This window comes from Anabrus simplex, chromosome 1, assembly GCF_040414725.1.
Source record: "Anabrus simplex isolate iqAnaSimp1 chromosome 1, ASM4041472v1, whole genome shotgun sequence".
Classification (NCBI taxonomy): domain Eukaryota; kingdom Metazoa; phylum Arthropoda; class Insecta; order Orthoptera; family Tettigoniidae; genus Anabrus; species Anabrus simplex.
In genome coordinates this window covers 1790304638-1790325758 of record NC_090265.1, presented here as the reverse complement: position 1 = coordinate 1790325758, position 21121 = coordinate 1790304638, and the positions used below count along the sequence as shown (strand labels likewise).

At 41.4% G+C, this 21121-nt stretch overlaps 1 protein-coding gene across 1 annotated transcript in view; it reads right to left on the bottom strand.

Moving 5' to 3' along the window:
* Window positions 1-3691: 3691 nt before the first annotated feature.
* Window positions 3692-21121, bottom strand: part of LOC136858807 (monocarboxylate transporter 4) — a 286138-nt gene continuing 268708 nt past the window's right edge. The window contains exons 7-8 of the mRNA XM_067138624.2: window positions 13257-13463; window positions 3692-4326 (exon numbers count right to left, since the gene is read on the bottom strand). Coding sequence (XP_066994725.2) covers window positions 3878-4326; window positions 13257-13463 — 656 coding nt within the window. The 3' untranslated portion in view covers window positions 3692-3877. The remainder of the gene's footprint in view (window positions 4327-13256; window positions 13464-21121) is intronic.

Sequence of the window (21121 nt, the reverse complement as noted above, 5' to 3'; positions counted from 1 at the left end):
GCTATCTGACGGTGAGACGGCGGTACCTGTCTAGAAATCCACGAATAACGGCCGAGAGGATTCATCGTGCTGACCACACGACACCTCGTATCGGCAGGCCTTCGGGCTGAGCAGCGGACACTTGGTAGCACATGGCGCCTCCCTGGGGAAGTGGGTGGGGGTGGGGTGTTTGGTTAAGTGATACAAGACAAAAACATAAAGGACCGTAATAAAGCATCGTATGATGAAGCGTAATTATTTCAAATTACGACACTATTTTTAGAAATATAACCAATTTTGATACCTTAACGGAAGAATTCCTGTTTTAAACTTCATTTCTCTTTGTGTATAATATTTTACATTCATTAGCAAGGATGATTTAGTTGTTGTTGTTGGGTAATTATGTTTTAACTTTATTAACAGACTACTGTAAGTCATCATTGCCACCGGGATATTTCCCTATTGCGATGCATTTGTTACTACTACTACTACTACTACTACTAATATTCTTCTTCTTCATCTGCTTACCCTCCAGGGTTGGTTTTTCCCTTGGACTCAGCGAAGGATGCCACCTCTACCGCCTCCAGGGCAGTAGGGCAGGAGCTTCACCTGCTATGCTGGACAGGGGTCTTGTGGGGGGATGGGAAGTTTGGAAGGGATGGACAAGAAAGAGGGAAGGAAGCGGCCGTGGCCTTAAGTTAGGTACCATCCCGGCATTTGCCTGGAGGAGAAGTGGGAAACCACGGAAAACCACTGCCAGGATGGCTAAGGAGGGAATCGAACCCCCCTCTACTCAGTTGACTTCCAGAGGCTGAGTGGACCCCGTTCCAGCACTCGTACCACGTTTTCAAATTTTTGTGGCAGACCCTGGAATCGAACCCGGGCCTCCGGGGGTGGCAGCTAAACACACTAACCACTACACCACAAAGGCGAACAATAATAGTAATAATAATAATAATAATAATAATAATAATAATAATAATAATAATAATAATAATAACTTAGGATTTTCGGTTTGTGCAATTATTTCCAAAAACGCTATATAGGGCTTGGCGAAGTGATGCATTGATAATTTTATTGGTTTTACGGGATTTACGTCACAATAACTACTTTTATGGTCTTCAGTGCCAGTATTTTGTTCGGCTGGAATACTTTTTTATTTCCTTGCGTGTCAGTGAGTGTACCGACACGAGGTTGGCGCATCTTCAGACTGAGCCGGGATCGAACCCGCCAACTTGCGCTCAGAAGGCAGCGCTTCCACCTTTTGAACAACTCAGCATGGCGCCAGAAAATTGAGATCTCATGACCGAAATTATATTTTCTCTTATTAACGTAACAATAAATCCTTTTTATTAATTTCACGTTTTTTAAAAAGAAACTTGTACGAGAATGACGTGAACTCAAGATATCATGAAAGTAAAGACTTAGCTTCCGCTGCTGATGTCTCAGAGCGCCCATTTTTTTTTCAATTTGTTTAACGTGCACCGGCACAGATAGGTCTTATGGCGACGAGGGATAGGGAAGGGAAGGAAGCGGCCGTAGCCTTTTGTTACGACCGCGCTACTACGTCTTACCTTCTGCCGCATTCTTCTGCTTGCTCGCCCAGCTGTTCACTAACTGGCCTGCTATCTCACACTGCTGTTTCCTCGTTGTGACGTCACACCTACGTATTTTTCATCGAGTAACTTCTCGAATATGTTCACCACCCATATAAGCAGCCTATTCCTTACTCTCGGCGGTCAGACATTCAGTTGGAAAACAACTCGAGTGGAGAGAGCGGAACTGTTCCCCAACGGCTGGTCCGTTGCGACGTTTTACCTTTTATTTGTGAATTGCTGCATTGATTTATCAACAGACTGGGTGAGCAAAAGTTACAATCTTTTATATCTTTCGCTTTCAGTATCAAGATTTGAACTTTGAATGTTGAATTATTTGGGGTTTCGTGGTTTCAATTCTAACTAAGTCCTTCAGACTGGAACCTTTTATCAACCTCATGCGCCAGAATCAACTGTGCTTGGACAAGTGAGAGTAGTGTTGCCACACCTTGAACTTTTCACTGACCCGAGTGGTCGTTTACCTTGCCAACGTGATAGCGTCTAAGCAGCCTGGAAGGATCCCCCCCCCTTTTTCATTCTTTTTTTTCTCTTCTTCCCTCCTTACTCCGCTTTCTTTTTCTTTCCTTTTCTTCCTTTCGGATATTGAGTACTAAAAATTCTTGTCCTCCGATGCGCTATAACCTTCCTGCCCTCCTTTGGGTGCAAAATCGAGATTGTAAGGGTGGCCTTAAATCATTGTTTATCTAAAGATTTAGTGGCTTTGTTTCTTAATTAAAGTGTTTGTGTACTTATATAGGTGTTGAATATAGTTTTCCCTGTCGAACCTTGCTCTTGGGCTTTTCTTGAAAGTCATAATAATAGATCCCAAGAAATCTTAATAATTATTATTCTTGATTGTGTCTTGGTTGTCAAACGGGCTGAGCCCTTATCAAAAGTTTGTAATTCCCCTTCTTTGCTTGTTGTACCCTGCTTATTCTAGTCATTTGAAGTTTAAAATACAACTTGTTTTAAAACCATTTTCCTCTTCTTACATTTGGTCAGTTGTGCGTTCTCTCTCATTCTTTACCTTTCCCTTTTCCTTTCTTCTTTTTAAAACAAAAATTGTACTTACCACGGACACTCCTCTCGGGTAGCCCGCCGTGGCGTCCACTGGCTCTGCTGATTGGTGAATGATAAAATCTGATATACTAGGTTTCACCCAACGAGGCATTGACCGCAAGTCTTTCCGTGGTTCGACAAGTCGCCACCAGTGAAATAACTTTGGTTTACCTTGAGCGTTGTGGTGTCCCAATGATTATCTTTTGACGATCTTTGTTGTTATGGGTCGGCTATCTCATTTTCTATGCTAAGGTTTTCGTTCCTTTTGCCACTGGTATGAATAAAATATTTATTGGCACCCCACATTGACTCTTCACGCCACACTTTTAGGCACAGCCTCAGCATTTGACTGGACTCAAAATTTTGTAAGATGGTAAACTCGTGGTCTCCTGTAGCAAAGGTTGTGAAATTTCGCAAACTTCGTTCACAGGAAAGGATGGAAAAACTAATATCAAGGCTCAGGAGGTGTTGGGAACGAAAATTAACTAAGTGCTTTCAGTGGGCTTAAAACTGTAATAATTAATTAACATAGACAACATGAAAAGCTGTTCATGTTTTAGGGGTTCATTTAACCATACTTTCTGACTATTAATTACACAATTCTTTCAACAGGAAATAAATATGTTGACGTTGCTGCTTTCACGGCCCGTACTTGGTATGGGCTTATGAGGCGAATCAGGGACGAATGTGCTAGAATAAATAAATAGAAATTAATACAGTAAAATGCAACGAAAGACACCAGTATAGAATTGAACAGAGCCGAAGAATGAAATTAAAGTGTGTGGACAGGATGATAATGATGTGAGACGGTGTGGGAGTGCGGCTTAACCGGTGAAAGTATCACACTTAACACATACCTTGGAATGAACCATGTGGTGATGACGAATGCACGAATTTGGAAAAGACTGAAATGAAATAACAATAGAGAAAGGACAGGGAAGAGAACTAGCCGAGTAAATCCTTAATCCTACGTAATCCTTAATCATATAAGAAATACAAACATTTTTTGAGCAAGACGAAAGACATTTTTCGTTTCCGGTGAAGATTAACATGATGAATACGAGAATGTTATTATTTAGATCCTGATACATTTCGAGAAAAGTAGCTTTGACATTTCATTAACATTTTTGACCATAGGAGAAAGACAAAGATTTCAAAAATATTTTTTCTTAAAAATCAAATATCTCGAATAGTTCGCCCATATATATAGTAGTCAAGAGGTAGGCGCGAACACACTGAGATGGTCACACTGAAGTGGTTATTTGTTCGATGACGGTCACGTTTCTAGGTTGCCTACGAGGCCACGTGTAGTCTTCTACTCCAATTCCTTCCGGAACGCTCTTGGTAGGCCGCAGAGTTCTGTGTACTCCATTTCTGTTTGCACCGTAAAGTTCGTAATCCATGACGTAGTTGCAAGGGAAGACGCCTTGATTTGCCCACCCCGGTGGGACGTCAGGTAAGTCAAGTGCGTGGGCGAATGAGATGCTCTTGTGCAGGCGAGGGCGATGAAAATAAGCAGGGGACGGTGGAACGCACGAACACATATTTGGTATAGGCGCGAATGCTGGGATTGGAGGTGGATCTGGAGGTGGTCGCTTTCGAGTTCCAACCAGGAACAGCAGCGCCGCTCCAACCATCGTGGAAAGGAACGAGAAGTAGTAGCCAGCTTTAGGATGGTTCTCGTTGATGTAACCTGAAACATAGAAACAATAACAGTCCTGCTTTATTCTCCCAGAGGTTCTAACACAGGCGACACTAGGGTGGGAAATGCACTAGGACATGGAAGCTAGTGACCGTGGTGTTAGTTAAGGTGTGAAAATGGGAAACCACGGAAAACTGACATGACGGTGGGATTCAAACACACCGTCTGCCGAATGCAAGCTAAGAGCTATGTGACCCGAACCGCACATCCGACTCACTCCGTATATGGAGTACTGGCAGTGCCCGTGCACCTGGCTACACGTACACTTAGCTTAAAGAAAGTTCACTGATAAATACTAATTAATAGAATGGACTGTTCATCTACATACAACGAGTGACCAAAAGTCATGGGAAGACGCTGAATGTGATGTTAAGAACGAGTTGCTCTCCGCGAGCCCTCACAGCAATGTGGCGAGGCATCGAATCGTTCTGGAGGGATCGGACCCACGTATCTTGCACTGCTACCCACAATTGGTCTTTTGTAGTTGGTACGGTGTTCATGGAGCGTATGTCAGCATCGGACACATCCCATAAATGCTCGATTGGATTAGGATCGGGGGATCTGGAGGGCCAATCCATGGTCGTAGCTTCACAAACAGAAGTGCTCCTCCAACACCTGCGTGTCACCACAGAGTGGTGACATGGCGCATTGTCCTGTTGAAACATGGCATCTCCATCAGGGTATTCTAGGGCCAGAGAGGGATGCAAATGGTCTGAAAGAATGTCCATAACGTGTACCTTTCAGTGCTCCTTGCAGCCTGACAATAGGGTCTAACTGCGACCAGAAGAACGCGCCCAGACCAGAACTGAGCCACCTCCCGCCTGGACACAACGCCACACACTCAAGCGCCCATCAGCCCGATACAACTGGAAGCGGGATTCATCGGACCATACGACACGCCGCCACTGTTCCCCTGACGAGCCCCTGCTCGTCGTTGGGCTCTGTGTCGAGATGTCGGCAAAGGGACACGAGTTGATGTCAGCTGGTGAAGCCTACGTGGTGCAGTTGCCTCCCTACACTACTGGTAGAAATGGGTTCCTGACTCCCAACATTCAACTGGGCGGTGATCTGACTCACAGTAGTCCGTAGAGCGCCCAGTCCGTTCGTTAAGCATCTGTGGTCTTGCCGTGCGGCGGTTTACGCGGTTGGCAACATTCTCTCTGCCATATTGAAGATCCACCCTCGACACTGTTGACGTCGGAAGCCCGAATTCATGTGCAATCTCCGCAATGCTGTGACCCATGCGCCGTGCCGCGATAATCACCCCACGTTCAAAGTCGGTTAACTCGCGACTTGTTGCCATCTTCACGACACTGGTGTCTGTGACAGACTACTCAGCTACGCCCCAGCTAGCCGCAACCCTCAGGGGCATACACGGCACATTTTCTAATGGGACACCCCTTCCTGTGACTTTTGGCTACTCAGTGTATTATTAACACACAGGTAAACCAGATCCATCGTGTTCTTAAACTTACAGGGCCAAAAAACATTCAGAAAAAGCACACACATTATTTCTTTCATATAGATTTATTTTAACATATGTATTACTTGAACTTTCTGCACATGTATTCTCCTCCCAAGCACACACTTTGAATGTACATGTAAACCTTCGGATAAAGGAGTTTCCCATTGGGTGAAAAGAATATTTACGTTCACGAACTTATGCTCTTTGGCTTCTGAGCTCCAATTTCAATCAATCAATCAATCAATACTGATCTGCATTTAGGGCAGTCGCCCAGGTGGCAGATTCCCTATTTGTTGTTTTCCTAGCCTTTTCCTAAATGATTTCAAAGAAATTGGAAATTTATTGAACATCTCTCTTGGTAAGTTATTCCAATCCCTAACTCCCCTTCCTATAAATGAATATTTGCCCCAGTTTGTCCTCTTGAATTCCAACTTTATCTTCATATTGTGATCTTTCCTACTTTTATAAACGCCATTCAAACTTATTCGTCTACTAATGTCATTCCACGCCATCTCTCCGCTGACAGCCCGGAACATACCACTTAGTCGAGCAGCTCTTCTTCTTTCTCTTAATTCTTCCCAACCCAAACATTGCAACATTTTTGTAACGCTACTCTTTTGTCGGAAATCGCCCAGAACAAATCGAGCTGCTTTTCTTTGGATTTTTTCCAGTTCTTGAATCAGGTAATCCTGGTGAGGGTCCCATACACTGGAACCATACTCTAGTTGAGGTCTTACCAGAGACTTATATGCCCTCTCCTTTACATCCTTACTACAACCCCTAAACACCCTCATAACCATGTGCAGAGATCTGTACCCTTTATTTACAATCCCATTTATGTGATTACCCCAATGAAGATCTTTCCTTATATTAACACCTAGATACTTACAATGATTCCCAAAAGGAACTTTCATCCCATCAACGCAGTAATTAAAACTGAGAGGACTTTTCCTATTTGTAAAACTCACAACCTGACTTTTAACCCCGTTTATCAACATACCATTGCCTGCTGTCCATCTCACAACATTTTCGAGGTCACGTTGCAGTTGCTCACAATCTTCTAACTTATTTATCGCTCTATAGAGAATAACATCATCCGCAAAAAGCCTTACCTCCGATTCCACTCCTTTACTCATATCATTTATATATATAAGAAAACATAAAGGTCCGATAATACTGCCTTGAGGAATTCCCCTCTTAATTATTACAGGGTCAGATAAAGCTTCACCTACTCTAATTCTCTGAGATCTATTTTCTAGAAATATAGCAACCCATTCAGTCACTCTTTTGTCTAGTCCAATTGCACTCATTTTTGCCAGTAGTCTCCCATGATCCACCCTATCAAATGCTTTAGACAGGTCAATCGCGATACAGTCCATTTGACCTCCTGAATCCAAGATATCTGCTATATCTTGCTGGAATCCTACAAGTTGAGCTTTAGTGGAATAACCTTTCCTAAAACCGAATTGCCTTCTATCGAACCAGTTATTAATTTCACAAACATGTCTAATATAATCAGAAAGAATGCCTTCCCAAAGCTTACATACAATGCATGTCAAACTTACTGGCCTGTAATTTTCAGCTTTATGTCTATCACCCTTTCCTTTATACACAGGGGCAACTATAGCAACTCTCCATTCATCTGGTATAGCTCCTCCGACCAAACAATAATCAAATAAGTACTTCAGATATGGTACTATATCCCAACCCATTGTCTTTAGTATATCCCCAGAAATCTGATCAATTCCAGTCGCTTTTCTAGTTTTTAACTTTTGTATCTTATTGTAAATGTCATTGTTATCATATGTAAATTTTATTACTTCTTTGGCCTTAGTCTCCTCCTCTATCTCGACATTATCCTTGTAACCAACAATCTTTACATACTGCTGAATGAATACTTCTGCCTTTTGAAGATCCTCACATACACACTCCCCTTGTTCATTAATTATTCCTGGAATGTCCTTCTTGGAACCTGTTTCTGTCTTAAAATACCTATACATACCCTTCCATTTTTCACTAAAATTCGTATGACTGCCAATTATGCTTGCCATCATATTATCCTTAGCTGCCTTCTTTGCTAGATTCAATTTTCTAGTAAGTTCCTTCAATTTCTCCTTACTTCCATAGCCATTTCTAACTCTATTTCTTTCCAGTCTGCACCTCCTTCTTAGTCTCTTTATTTCTCTATTATAATAAGGTGGGTCTTTACGATTCCTTACCACCCTTAACGGTACAAGCCTGTTTTCGCATTCCTCAACAATTTCTTTAAACCCATCCCAGAGTCTGTTTACATTTATATTTACCGTTTTCCACCGATCATAGCTACTTTTTAGAAACTGCCTCATGCCTGCTTTATCAGCCATGTGGTACTGCCTAACAGTCCTACTTTTAAGACCTTCCTTTCTATCACATTTATTTTTAACTGCCACAAAAACAGCTTCATGATCACCAATACCATCTATTACTTCAGTTTCCCTATAGAGCTCATCTGGTTTTATCAGCACGACATCCAGGATATTTTTCCCTCTGGTTGGTTCCATCACTTTCTGAATCAGCTGTCCTTCCCATATTAACTTATTTGCCATTTGTTGGTCATGTTTCCTGTCGTTCGCATTTCCTTCCCAATTGACATCTGGCAAATTCAGATCTCCTGCTACAATCACATTTCTTTCCATGTCGTTTCCCACATAGCTGACTATCCTATCAAATAATTCTGAATCCGCGTCAGTGCTACCCTTTCCCGTTCTGTACACTCCAAATATATCAAGTTGCCTATTATCTTTAGAAATGAGCCTTACACCTAGAATTTCATGTGTCTCATCTTTAACTTTTTCGTAGCTTACAAATTCTTCTTTCACCAGAATGAACACTCCGCCTCCCACCCTTCCTATCCTATCTCTACGATACACACTCCAGTGCCGTGAGAAAATTTCTGCATCCATTATATCATTTCTCAGCCATGATTCAACTCCTATTACAATATCTGGTGAATATATATCTATTAAATTACTTAATTCTATTCCTTTCCTTACAATACTTCTACAGTTCAACACTAACAATTTTATGTCATCCCTACTTGATTTCCAGTTCCCTGTTCCCTCAACCTCAACCCCAATCTGGTCCGTCCAGGGAGTTTCTCAAAGTTTGTATTGTGGGGATATCAGATTCTCTGGTACCAAGTTTTAAGTTTCCATGGCCCTGGAAGTACCTCATTAATTCAAGTCTATCTTCATTTTATATCTACCCTTTTCCATTACGGTCAACGTCGCCATTTGCTGAATGATCCACATAAAACAGGTGGTGTTCATACTACACGAATTCAAGCGGTTTTTTAAACAATTTTGGAACTATGGGAATTTAGTTCTGTGTAGGTATATTTGAGTGATGTCGCCACAGTCCATACATTACTCTTTTGACGTAAATATGTCATATGGCTGGGGACATCCGAAAATTTGTGTAACATGACGCGGCAAACTGCGTGACGGGAGTGTAACCATAGCAACTTTGCAGGCAGAAATGTGTGGTATGGATGGATGACCAGACAATGTTTCCTAGCAATCATGCAGGCAGTGATGTAACGTATGGATGTATGACCAGACAATGTTACCTAGGAACCGTGCAGGCAGTGATATAAAGTATGGATGTATGACCAGACAATATCACCTAGCAACAGTACAGGCAGTGATGTAAGGTATGGATGTATGACCGGACAATGTTACCTAGCAACCTTTCAGGCAGAGATGTGAAGTATGGATGTATGACCGGACAATGTTACCTAGCAACCTTTCAGGCAGAGATGTGAAGTATGGATGGATGACCAGACAATGTTACCTAGCAACCGTGCAGGCAGAAATGTGTGGTATGGATGGATGACCAGACAATGTTTCCTAGCAATCATGCAGGCAGTGATGTAAGGTATGGATGTATGACCAGACAATATCACCTAGCAACAGTGCAGGCAGTGATGTAAGGTATGGATGTATGACCGGACAATGTTACCTAGCAACCTTGCAGGCAGAGATGTGAAGTATGGATGGATGACCAGACAATGTTACCTAGCAACCTTGCAGGCAGTGATGTGAAATATGGATGGATGACCAGACAATGTTACCTAGCAACAGTGCAGCCTTTGTCTTGTGGCTGGTTGTCATCTGAATTAGCCGGTGACAGATGCCCACGACCGCGAGACATATTTATGATCATTTGATCTTTGCAAAGGGAAAAGTGGTTTCTTTTTCTCCAGCTCAATTTTGATATCGAAATGCATCACTGCTACACAAAGAGAATATGATGCACGTATTCCTCCGAAGAGAGAGAGACAATCATGGCTTTGGTTAGGAAGTCATACTGGCAAGCATCGCACATCTCGTTTGCAAAACTCAGCGGAAGATGTCCTGGCCCGTCTAGAACAGTCTACTCGCAAAACATAACGTCGTTTGTTTGAGGAGAAGGTTATTCTTCCACTACACGTCAAATGAATCCCTCGCCCTAAGCAAAGTGTCTTTGATGACCAGATCATTTCACTACTACTACTACATAGGGTCACGATCTCTGTCAGCCATATTGCGGGCGCACAGCACTGCAAGCAGGCGATGAGCGTATGCGATTCAACCACAGTGACGTTGTGATTACGACACAAGCCGTGACGTTTGGCCAAGTTCTCCCAGTCACTCTTGATCACTGCGGCGATCCCCGAGTTTGAAATCGAACCAGAAAAAATGAAAGAAAGAAGGCAGTAATCTACTCCATTTTCAAATTATTTATGTTCATTGGAGTTTATGTATGTTGACCAAATACTATGAAGACTTAGGCCTTTAACCTCAAATATTTTTGTAATGTACGTACGTAGTAAATTACAGTTTTAACTCTTCAATTTTAGGAGGTGTTATAAAACATTTCTAATATAACTAACATAATACAGAGTTAAGGTGGATAAGCTGTGGCTTGTGGTTGCTTGGGTTTAAATTATCTGATAAACTCACCAACAATCCAGTTATGCTTATCGGGAATAAAATCAATGAGGTTATTTACTTGCAGGCATACTGTATATCTATCTGGTAGATAATTCCGTTGTTGTTGGACAGTAAATATCTGCGTCCTCACTCGTGATAAAACTCCCTCTCACAATTCAGAGGGTAGCTATTATCACCGGACGCCTGTTAAATTTTAATACTATTTTCAGAAATTCAGTGAATAGAGAAAGTCACACAACACTACAACGTTGTGCAAAATCATAGTTGTATTATGTAATTATATTACTGTTTGTTTAATGAATAACAGGAATTTTATTTTTTAAACGGAAATAGTGTACTATAATTCCTCTCCAAGGAATTGTATATCGTAGCTTGTACGCTTAAACCCTGTACCTTTTCACAATATTATAACTTGGCAGTTTTCTTTGAATGAATAAGTATAAGAAAATAAAACTGATTGTTTATATCGAGTGCAGTATAATTTAAACACGAATATCGTGAAAAGGTCAGTTTTTTGCTATTATAGTGTTTAAAAATTACTCTACCCCAATCAACATTTCGCTGAATAGTGGAAGAGGAATTCGTAATCACAATCGAACGTCACTATTCCCTTTCCCGCAAAGTGTGTTCGTTCTCTCGCTGTACTGTGACGTATGCTTGCTACGTAAGCTGCCCGCATTGGTCGCTCTGGTATCACCTCAACGGGCACCTCTGGTCTAACGTGCACGAGAGTCTTTCCTGGTTTGTTTTCCAAGATAATGCGCTTTTCCATATCTCATGATGTGACCAAACAATTGGAGATACCTGTCGATAACTTGATGTCGATGTTATGCTTCTTGAGGATGAATTCACTGATACGAAATGCTGCCCAGGTATGCGACACTTTCAAATGAGTCGACCTTCTTTAGATCCATAAAGTCACAACGAGAACCGCAGGTACATTTTACCAGTCGGTGGTGGTGTGCTGACATATCGATGTGGACCTTGAACCTCAGGGTCGACGTGGTTCAAATGCTAATCATTTCTTCAGAACATAATAATGGACATGTTCTGTGAATATGAACTTCCTAACTGTAGTCTTTCAAGGTGTTCTGTTTTAATGAGCATTAGTTTAATCCAAAATGTGTTTGGATACATGCATTATTTTGCTTATTACTACTTTCTTTTGCTAGTTGCTTTACATCACACCGACACGGATAGGTCTTATGGCGATGATGGGACAGGGAAGGGCTAGGAGTGGGAAGGAAGCGGCCGTGGCCTTAATTAAGGTACAGGCCTAGCATTTGTCTGGTGTGAAAATGGGAAACCACGGAAAACCATCTTCAGGGCTGCCGACTGTGGGGTTCGAACCCACTATCTCCCGAATACTGGATACTGGCCGCACTTAAACGACTGCAGCTATCGAGCACGGTACTTATCTATTAGTACATTAACCATTACCATTAAACTTATTAAATATTTCAACCCAATTTCTAAAATGTAGTTTTCTTTTAAAAGTTTATTTATCTATTTTATTCGTTTCGACCCTTAGGATCTTGTTCATCACGTCTTCCCAATACCTCTTCATCCTTTCACTCATCTTGTTTCACTACGCTTCTGTGGTTTGGATCTTAATCTTAGTATCGGTCCATTTGTGACATTCGACTAGCTTTTTGTAAATAGATCTATTCTTCACAGTCGTTAGTGGATATTTATCCATTATGCCAATAGCCTTCCAATCCTCCCTAACTTCTTTCACCCAGTTATTTCCCGTTAAACATGTCGCATTCCATAACTCTTTTGTTAACCTGTTATCATCCATCCTCATCAAATGTCTCACGAAACTCAACCTTCTTTTCTGTAACACATTTGAAATCGGTTCCACTTTCCCGTATATCTCCTGCCTTGATCTACGCATGCATACTTAATCCTAGATTTTGGTACTCCATATATCTCTCAGAATCTTTCTTTCCTCCTTTTCCAATCGAATACAAGCTCTTTTGCCTAATGTCGTGGTGTCAGCAGCGTACAACGCAGCGTTCCGGTTTGTCATAGTATATAGTCGCAGCTTGGCGTTCCTCGATAGGTTCTTTTTCCCATAGGTCATCTTGCCTGTGAATCGTAGTTTCTGAAGGAGTTGTGTTCCGTCTCCCGTACTCTTATTATTCTGTAGTTTGCATTATTATTCTCTTCTAGGTACCGGAAACTGTCGACATTCTCTACTACTTGATCTGCAACAATCCAGTTGATCTTTGCATTCAGTATCTTGGTCTTCGTGTACGCTATCGTCAGGCCACCCTCCGTCTTAGAGTTATATATAGCGTAGGGCAAGCATGTATCTCACCCTCCCTAAGTTGCATTAGTGCTCACTTTTGTGTCACAAGTCTTTATATAGTAATCGTACAATTACAACGTACTGTACGTACATTTTGAATGAATTGGTGAATGAATGATTGTTAGAACTAGTATCACGCGTGTTGCTTGAATAGAGAGTGTTATATTACCTGTGATGGGAACTCCAAGCAGTACCGGTAAAGCCTCTGCTCCTTGAACGAAGCTCCAAGCTCGTGTGAAATGCCTTGTTCTCACTCGTTCCATGGTGAACATTTTGAGGGAGTAGAGGAAGCCGCCAAGACACACTCCGTACAGCCACACGAACAGTACGTAACCATGGTAACCCTGCACCGTGCTAAGGGCGAGCAAGGACACACCTGAAACAAAACCGCAGATAGTTCTGTTATTTTTATTAAACACTTACTAATTTACACACTGTACAGTGATTTTTTCGTCAAAGACTATCCGTGCTTTTCACCGAAATAGTTGGTTTTATAGACTGAAAATTTGATCTCGAAGCGTGGGTGCTAATGGAAGGCTTCAATTCAGCTTAGAACCAATGAATGATGGGACAATATTAGTTCTAGAAATGGATCCGAAAAGAAGACAAATTTGCTGTCACTGAAACGTAGAATTGTCAGCAGCATTCTACAGCCCTATAACCTAAGCTATAACTTGCTAACAGTGCATTGAAACAACATTGTTATTACCCTGCAACTAACAAAAGAACCTGCGCAAAGCTCACTTCTCCGCGCATTCTCTCCGAGTGGATGTCTGACATCATAGGGAGTAGTGGAGGGGGTCACATGCTGCCTGGCCACCGTACTGTGTACACTGTGAAGCGCGGTTACACAAGAGTTTCGCTGTCACTTCTGTATCCGTTTTAGCGCTCTTGCTGTTTTGTCAGTTTTATTCGCATTTCTTTCTTTAGTTGTATTAATTATAGTCCTATAATTCCTTCGCGTGTAGCGTGTACTATATTGGTAAATGTTTTTATGTATATAGTGTTGAACAGTGATCAAGGGTCATTACTCATTACGGAGCACATTAACCAGGTGAATAAACTAAATTCTTGACTGTGTAAAAAACAGAATTAGAAGTATCGGCAGTTGCGCAACTTGTATGCCAACACACACACACACACACACACACACACACACACACACACACACACACACACACACACACACACACACACACACACACACACACACACACACACACACACACACACACACACACACATCTAAAGCCGCTCAGCAGCGAAATAATTGACGGCAGCCCAGTCTTCCAGCTATATAGTGTTGTGTACCATGTTATTCTAGCGAGAGTGTCATTTAAATGTACAGTAGTTATGGCTGCTACTTGGAAGTCTGGTAGCAAATCTGGACAGCCTGTAAGGGGACAAGCCAGAGAAATAGTATATAACGTAGCTGCTCACTTACGAGAACAGAAAACAGTTCATAAACTGAATTATAATGTAGTGGCTTCAACAAGTGAAGCAACAGGGGTTTCAAAGTCACTGGTGAAACGTATTTTAGCGGAAGGGAAGACGTCTATAGCCAAGGGTCGTTTGCATTTTTCTACACCTGATGGCAAGAAAACAGTCCACAAGAAAAGAATCGAAACAGACGACTTCACAAAAGATGTGATACGTCGGAAAATAAGCGAATTTTACGTGATGAAAAAACTGTACCTACACTGGACAAATCGAAGCGTGTGTTAAAATCGGAAAAGATACTTGACTGTAGCAGAGAGTATCTTCGACGGTTATTTTGTGTTGTTCATATTATGTCCTCTGTGTGTACGCTTATTGGAACAGTATACTTTTATTATTTTTATTTTTAAAAATATGGTTTACAGCTTGGGTACTGTAAGTAGTTCCATTCAACTCCATGCTTAATACTTTTGGTCACTTTACGTTTACTTTCGTTCTTTTAATTGCATTGCGTTTCCGGCTTTAATGAAAGAATAACCTCAATCGAAGAGCCTGACTGCATCTACTTGCAGTATGTGTTAACGCCAGCTTGACAGCCGGCATGTCTGTCAGCCAGTTGCACTTGTGCTTGTCCTTGATTCGTCGGGTAACATCGGGATGAACCCGAACAAGCTGCGCGATCCGAAGTAGCCGAGGGTTCTTTTGTTTGTTGTCAGTTAATACGTGTCAGCGGCGTGGTAGCCCCTTTTTGTACTTGTTCTCGTCGGCCGGCTCCGTGGTGGAGCTACAGCTAGTGTTGGTGCTGGACTCCGTGGTGAAGTCAGTGAGAGACTCAGTTTATTAGGGTTCGGTGGCTGGGGTGAGGGCGACAGAGGTTTTGGCTGTCGCTAGTGTCCCACTGAGGTCTGAATGAGGAGCTGTTGTTGCGGCGTAGGAGAGACCACTGAGTGGATGGGCTGGAGACGACGGAACGGAAACTGTACTGCGTGTTCGTGTATTTCTGTAGACTGAGGCTCGGCGCGAATCTGCGCGAGAAGCCGCTGTCGTCAGTGTAAGGATAAATGGACCTGTGTTAATGTTCGCTGTTGTGAGCATCGTCCTGCTGTTGTTCACTGCATGTAAATGTGTGCATTACTGGACTGTCTGTGGAGTCGAGCCAACCAACAGTCATCGTGTGTCGACTGGTCTGTAGCCCTGTGTTCAGATCCAGCGGTGTGCACGGCTGCTGTATGAGGTGACTGGACTTGGGAAGTGAAATTAAGGCTTAACCGTCCGCAGGTATAGTAGCGGGCTGGACCGCCTACTGTGCCATAAGGAAGGGAGACTTGCAAATATACAGCAATGAGTACGTGTGGCCATTCATAGCTGATTAGAACTGTGTGTGTGCATTTATTGGGTCATTCTGAAATAAATTGGATGAATGAAACAGATGGAGTTTTATTCTTAACAATATCGATGAACGATATATATGCACCTGATCGGAAACAAAGGCTGAATGGGCGTTAGAGGGTTGGTCATACTGATGAATAATTTGAAAGAAACATTTCAATATCTCGCGCCGTTGTCAATTTATTAGCTACTGAATGTAGCCTATCAGATCGCTTCGCGGGCGAACATAAATATGCTTTGCGTGGAGATGTTGCTAAATCTGGACTTGACTTAAGAACTGCTTCAGAGGCACGCCGAGAAATCAGCATCAAACAGAAATACAGTGTCACCGTAGTGTGCTTGCTTTAGCGTTATCCTGTCAGCTAGTAAGTCTGTATTCAAAGCTCTCCTCTGGCGAAAATATATTCTTCTACTGGTGCTGTTATGCCGGTCTGAAGTCACCGGCACAGCCGCGCAAAGCCCATTTGAATTCGCACGTGAAGTGATCTGACTGGCTACTCCATCGGTTGATATAATTAAAACGGCGAGAGATATGAAATTATTTCTTTCGAATTATTTATCAGTATGACCAACCCTCTAACACTCATATACCCGGTTCACGTTGTTTCCGACCACTCTGTATAAATATTTCCTTAGAAAAGTGGTAAATTTTGCTCAAATCATTTATTGAAAGAATATGTAAAAATGTAATATCAACAACATTTGTACCCAGCTACCTAAACCGTTAGATAAAACGGCCGTGATCGTGGTTCAGAACGGACCAAAAGCCGTCCGGATCCAGGCTCTTAGGACCTAAACACGCTAAACACCAATAAACTAGTCCACTTCATAGAAATGATAAGATGAAATCACACGTATTTATTAAGGCACCAATTAATGAAACTGAAGAAAAGAAGCTGAGTAATTCTATAACTAATATATAGAATCACATAATTAAAAGATTGCGGAGCAGGCCCCGTGAAAACTCATTAATAACATAGCCATACATAGGATAAGGGATATAAGGTTGATAATAGGCTAGAACTTACGGATTTTGATTTATTTATTGGAGTTTCCAGATTATAATGGGGAGCTCATTTAAGCTCCTTCTGCTTGCCTTACTTACTTTATTGTTCATTACAAATTCAGTTGCTATTATTCACCGTTTCCAAGATAACGTTCCTGGCGGAAAGCCTATTTTGAAGCGGAGCAGACATAGTGTCACAAGGAGTAAAATAGAAGGGCAATTAACAAAGAAAAGAAATATGTTTTATGTCTACCTGGGGGCACTTGACGTCTCGATGATACAATGTCCTCCCACAAAAGAAAAGGGAAGATTATGTAATGGCATACAAAATCAAAGAATCCAAATTAGAAACAAGGGGAAATATTAACACAGTCATTCAAATCTCGATCACACAAGTAGGGAGAATAGATAGGAGACCAGAAAATACCGGATGAAATAGAGCACAAATTTTGAATAGCTCCTCATATATCCCATGCGACGGTAGAAGCCCATCACTTAACTTCCGTACAAATACACATATTTCTGCGACAGGTAAATTAACGCAGTTTGGGTTCATAATACCTTACCTCTGCAGAACGTGTGGGTGTATATGCTGCTGGAGCACGTGCGACTGAACCAACAGTGCGTATGAACAAATCTCCAATAAACCATGGCAATAAAAGAAACACACACAAAACCAAATCTCATCAAAATATCTCGCGTTGTTTATAATCAAGATACTAGGAAAACAAAAGGAAATTAAACGAAAATAAGGACACCCCCACTTGGAATGGGCTGGCCGAATAATGAAAGAATGAATAAAATCGAAATGACTGAAACACCTCACATAAAGGAATGAAAAAGGAAACACTAATTCAAGTTATCGTGTCCGTCAATACACTCGCATCGACGTGAAGCAAAACATAAACTTTGCATGAGGTCAAGATACTACTAAATATAAATTATGAGCCTTCCTCCTGGAGCTATGCCTTACATACCATGCAAACACGGAGGTCGTTAGAGAGTCCATCCTAGTCAGATTACGTATCTTAACTTTTAATATAAGGAATACAATCCGCCCGTAGGGATAGTAAAAGGCAAAGAGTCAGGTTAGCGAAAAGCACAGAACCGAATAGTTCTTTCCTGAAGGAGATCACAAGAGCGATCTCACTGCCATCTGTTCTGACCACCATATTAAAATATCACAACATTAATAGGACAGAACAGAAAGTAAAGTGTCAAGAAAAGGTTTCTTGGCTCGCATTTTATCAACAAAGTGAAGGCAATTACTGGATTCATCCTTCTAAGTATTATTAAGCTCCTGATCTTTAGACATCTCTCTGTTAGGATAAAGAATAATACGAGGGCTGTAAATGAAGTAGTCCAGACACTCGCAGGACATCAGGCATGCGAAAATAGGATATGTGAGCGGTCAGATGGTGCTGTTATCGATGTGTAGTGAGCATTTGATGGGCATCCAGTTCGGAATGTTGTAGCTGTGTGGCGTTGAAGTGAAGAGCGTCTATTTCACCTTTCTAAAGCATATTTTCAAAAGCTGATTAGCACTCGTGGATTAAGACCGAGGTTGTCTGTTGCAAAATGAATCAGGATGTTATCGAGCTTTACGTGAAACCTGTGGTGAGAATGCATTATCGTATAGGATGGTTCCACGATGGGTCAAGGCGTTTCTTGCGGGTCGGAGTGAGATTGCGAATTTGCACCGCACAGGTCGGCCGCCCATTCCTCAAGATCAGATTGACATTGTGAGTGGTCTCGTTTCCGTAGACCTTCGATGGGCTATCCGGGAATTATCCTTAGAGGCTCGTCTTATTCATCAAACGGTGTGGCACATACTGACAACATGACTTGAAATGAAGAAAATTGTGCCCCTTTGGGTTCCACATCATCTCACCAACGTACAGAAACGATACCGGTTTGCACTGGCTGGCATCCACCTGGAGAGATACCGCAACGAAGGAGATGCATTTCTGCAGCGTATTGTCGCCATTGATGAGACGTGGCCACGAGCCTGCGAGCCTGAATTAAAGCGTCAATCGAGTGAATGGCATCACCCAGGTTCGCCACGTTCACAGAAATTTCGACAAGAACCCAGTCGCGGGAAGCGAAGCAAAGCCTTGACTGGTGCCAGGTATCGGTACATGCTAGAAGCGGACATCGAGTTGAGTGCCAGGACCATAGTATTGGTAGCAAAGAAAGTAATTTGCACTGGAAGGGTCATATTGATGACATTGTTGGGAAAGCATACAGATCGTTACATGTCATAATGAGGCTACTTAAAGGATGCAACAAAGAATTAAAAGAAAAAAGTTACTTGAGTATGGTTCGTCCATTATTGGAATATGCAAACAGTGTTTGGGATCCTCACCAAGAATACCTAATAAAAGAAATAGATAGTGTGCAGAGGAAAGCAGCAAGATTTGTAACAGGGGATTTCAGGAGAAAGAGTAGTGTATCAGAAATGTTAAAGGAACTTGGGTGGGAAACTTTAAGTAAGAGAAGGGAGAAAACTAGACTTATAGGATTATATAGAGCCTATACAGGAGAAGAAGCATGGAGAGATATCCGTGAGAGGCTTCAGTTGGAAAATAATTATATCGGCAGGACTGACCACAAATATAAAATTAGAAGGAATTTTAGCAGAAGCGATTGGGGTAAATTTTCATTCATTGGGAAAGGTGTGAAGGAGTGGAACAGTTTACCAGGGGTAGTGTTTGATCCCTTTCCAAAATCTGTACAGATATTCAAGAAGAGATTAAACAGCAACAGAGAAAATAAATGAAGTGTTAGAGGGCATTCGACCAGTGCAGGTTATTGTAAATAAAAAATGTGTGTGAATAAATTAATTCCATCCCCTGGTCTAAGGAGTTTGGACAGCCAAAGTAGGGGACTGCCTGTAGGGGTGAAGTACAGTGGGGACTTCGAGGGCCCTGGGACCGCTACGGTAGCTGTGAAGGCCCTTCAGGAACTCTGAGAAGTGGTGGCGAAAGGGGCTCTGGTTAAGACGCAGCAGGTCGTTATGCTACTTAGGATCCAGAACGGGTAAAAAAAAGATAGTAAATAAATAAATGCAATGTAAATATTAATCTTATGCCAGTTGTATAGTTCATTTGAAGTAATTGCACATACTGTATATCAGTTGACTATATTTGTAAGTAGTACAGGAGATATTATAAGTAGAATTTTGTAAACAATATAAATTTATTAAGGATGAGCTGTGTGTTTAATAGAAAACATTGTTAGCGTAAATTGTATAATATTGTATTATAGGAAAACTTTCCTCTCTTGTTAATTTAATATTAAGTGCTTGACAATAATGTATTGCACCGTTTGGTTTATTAATGTTCCCGCGGTGATTTCCTCTATTGCGCCGCGTTGGAGCATTAATTAAATATACACCTGTTTAAACATTGCTCCGGCTACGAAATTCACAACATCGGGTTAAAAATCATACCTAGACTCTGTGTTATATCATTTACGGATAATTTACATGAAAACTGGGATATCATGTATGAACACGAGCAATAACAATAAGGTGCATATTCGTTTCTCAGGGTAAATTACTTTCATTGCATTCCCATATACTCTAGATAAGTCGTAGATTCCGTTGAAGAGTAGCTATATGCTCAACCAGTCATTCAGTCTCCATACATTAGGAAATTGCCTGATCAACGCTTAGTATTCGGCATAAACAAATTCAATTGATCCATATATTATCTTACTACTACGTACTATAAGTTACTTTAGGAATAGAAACGCAATATTAATACTATATCTAGTTTATTAGCATGCTAATATATTATAAAGTGGAATAATCATGCATCTATCGGCAATAAAGAAAGAAAATCGTACTAAATTACAAAGATCATTCTTAAATTCTTGACCTCTGAGATAAACATAGTTGAAAATTATTAAATTACCATTATATTTGTTTACATTTACGTTAACCTTCAATACTATTTCATATTTTCAGTATTTAAGTTGATTCATGGGGGAAAATTAGGGACCAAAACTTTATTCATCAAGGAGGATTGGAATATCTTCCTGTTATTACTGTTTGGGATTGTCTTTGGGGCATCATTTAGGTTTCATCTTTCTTTTCGGTCTATTTGTCTGAATTTATTTGGATACTTGTTTGGATTCTCACTTCTGACTCATCACGTCACGAGGTAAGCATTACGTTGTTTAAATTTGGGTTCAAAAAC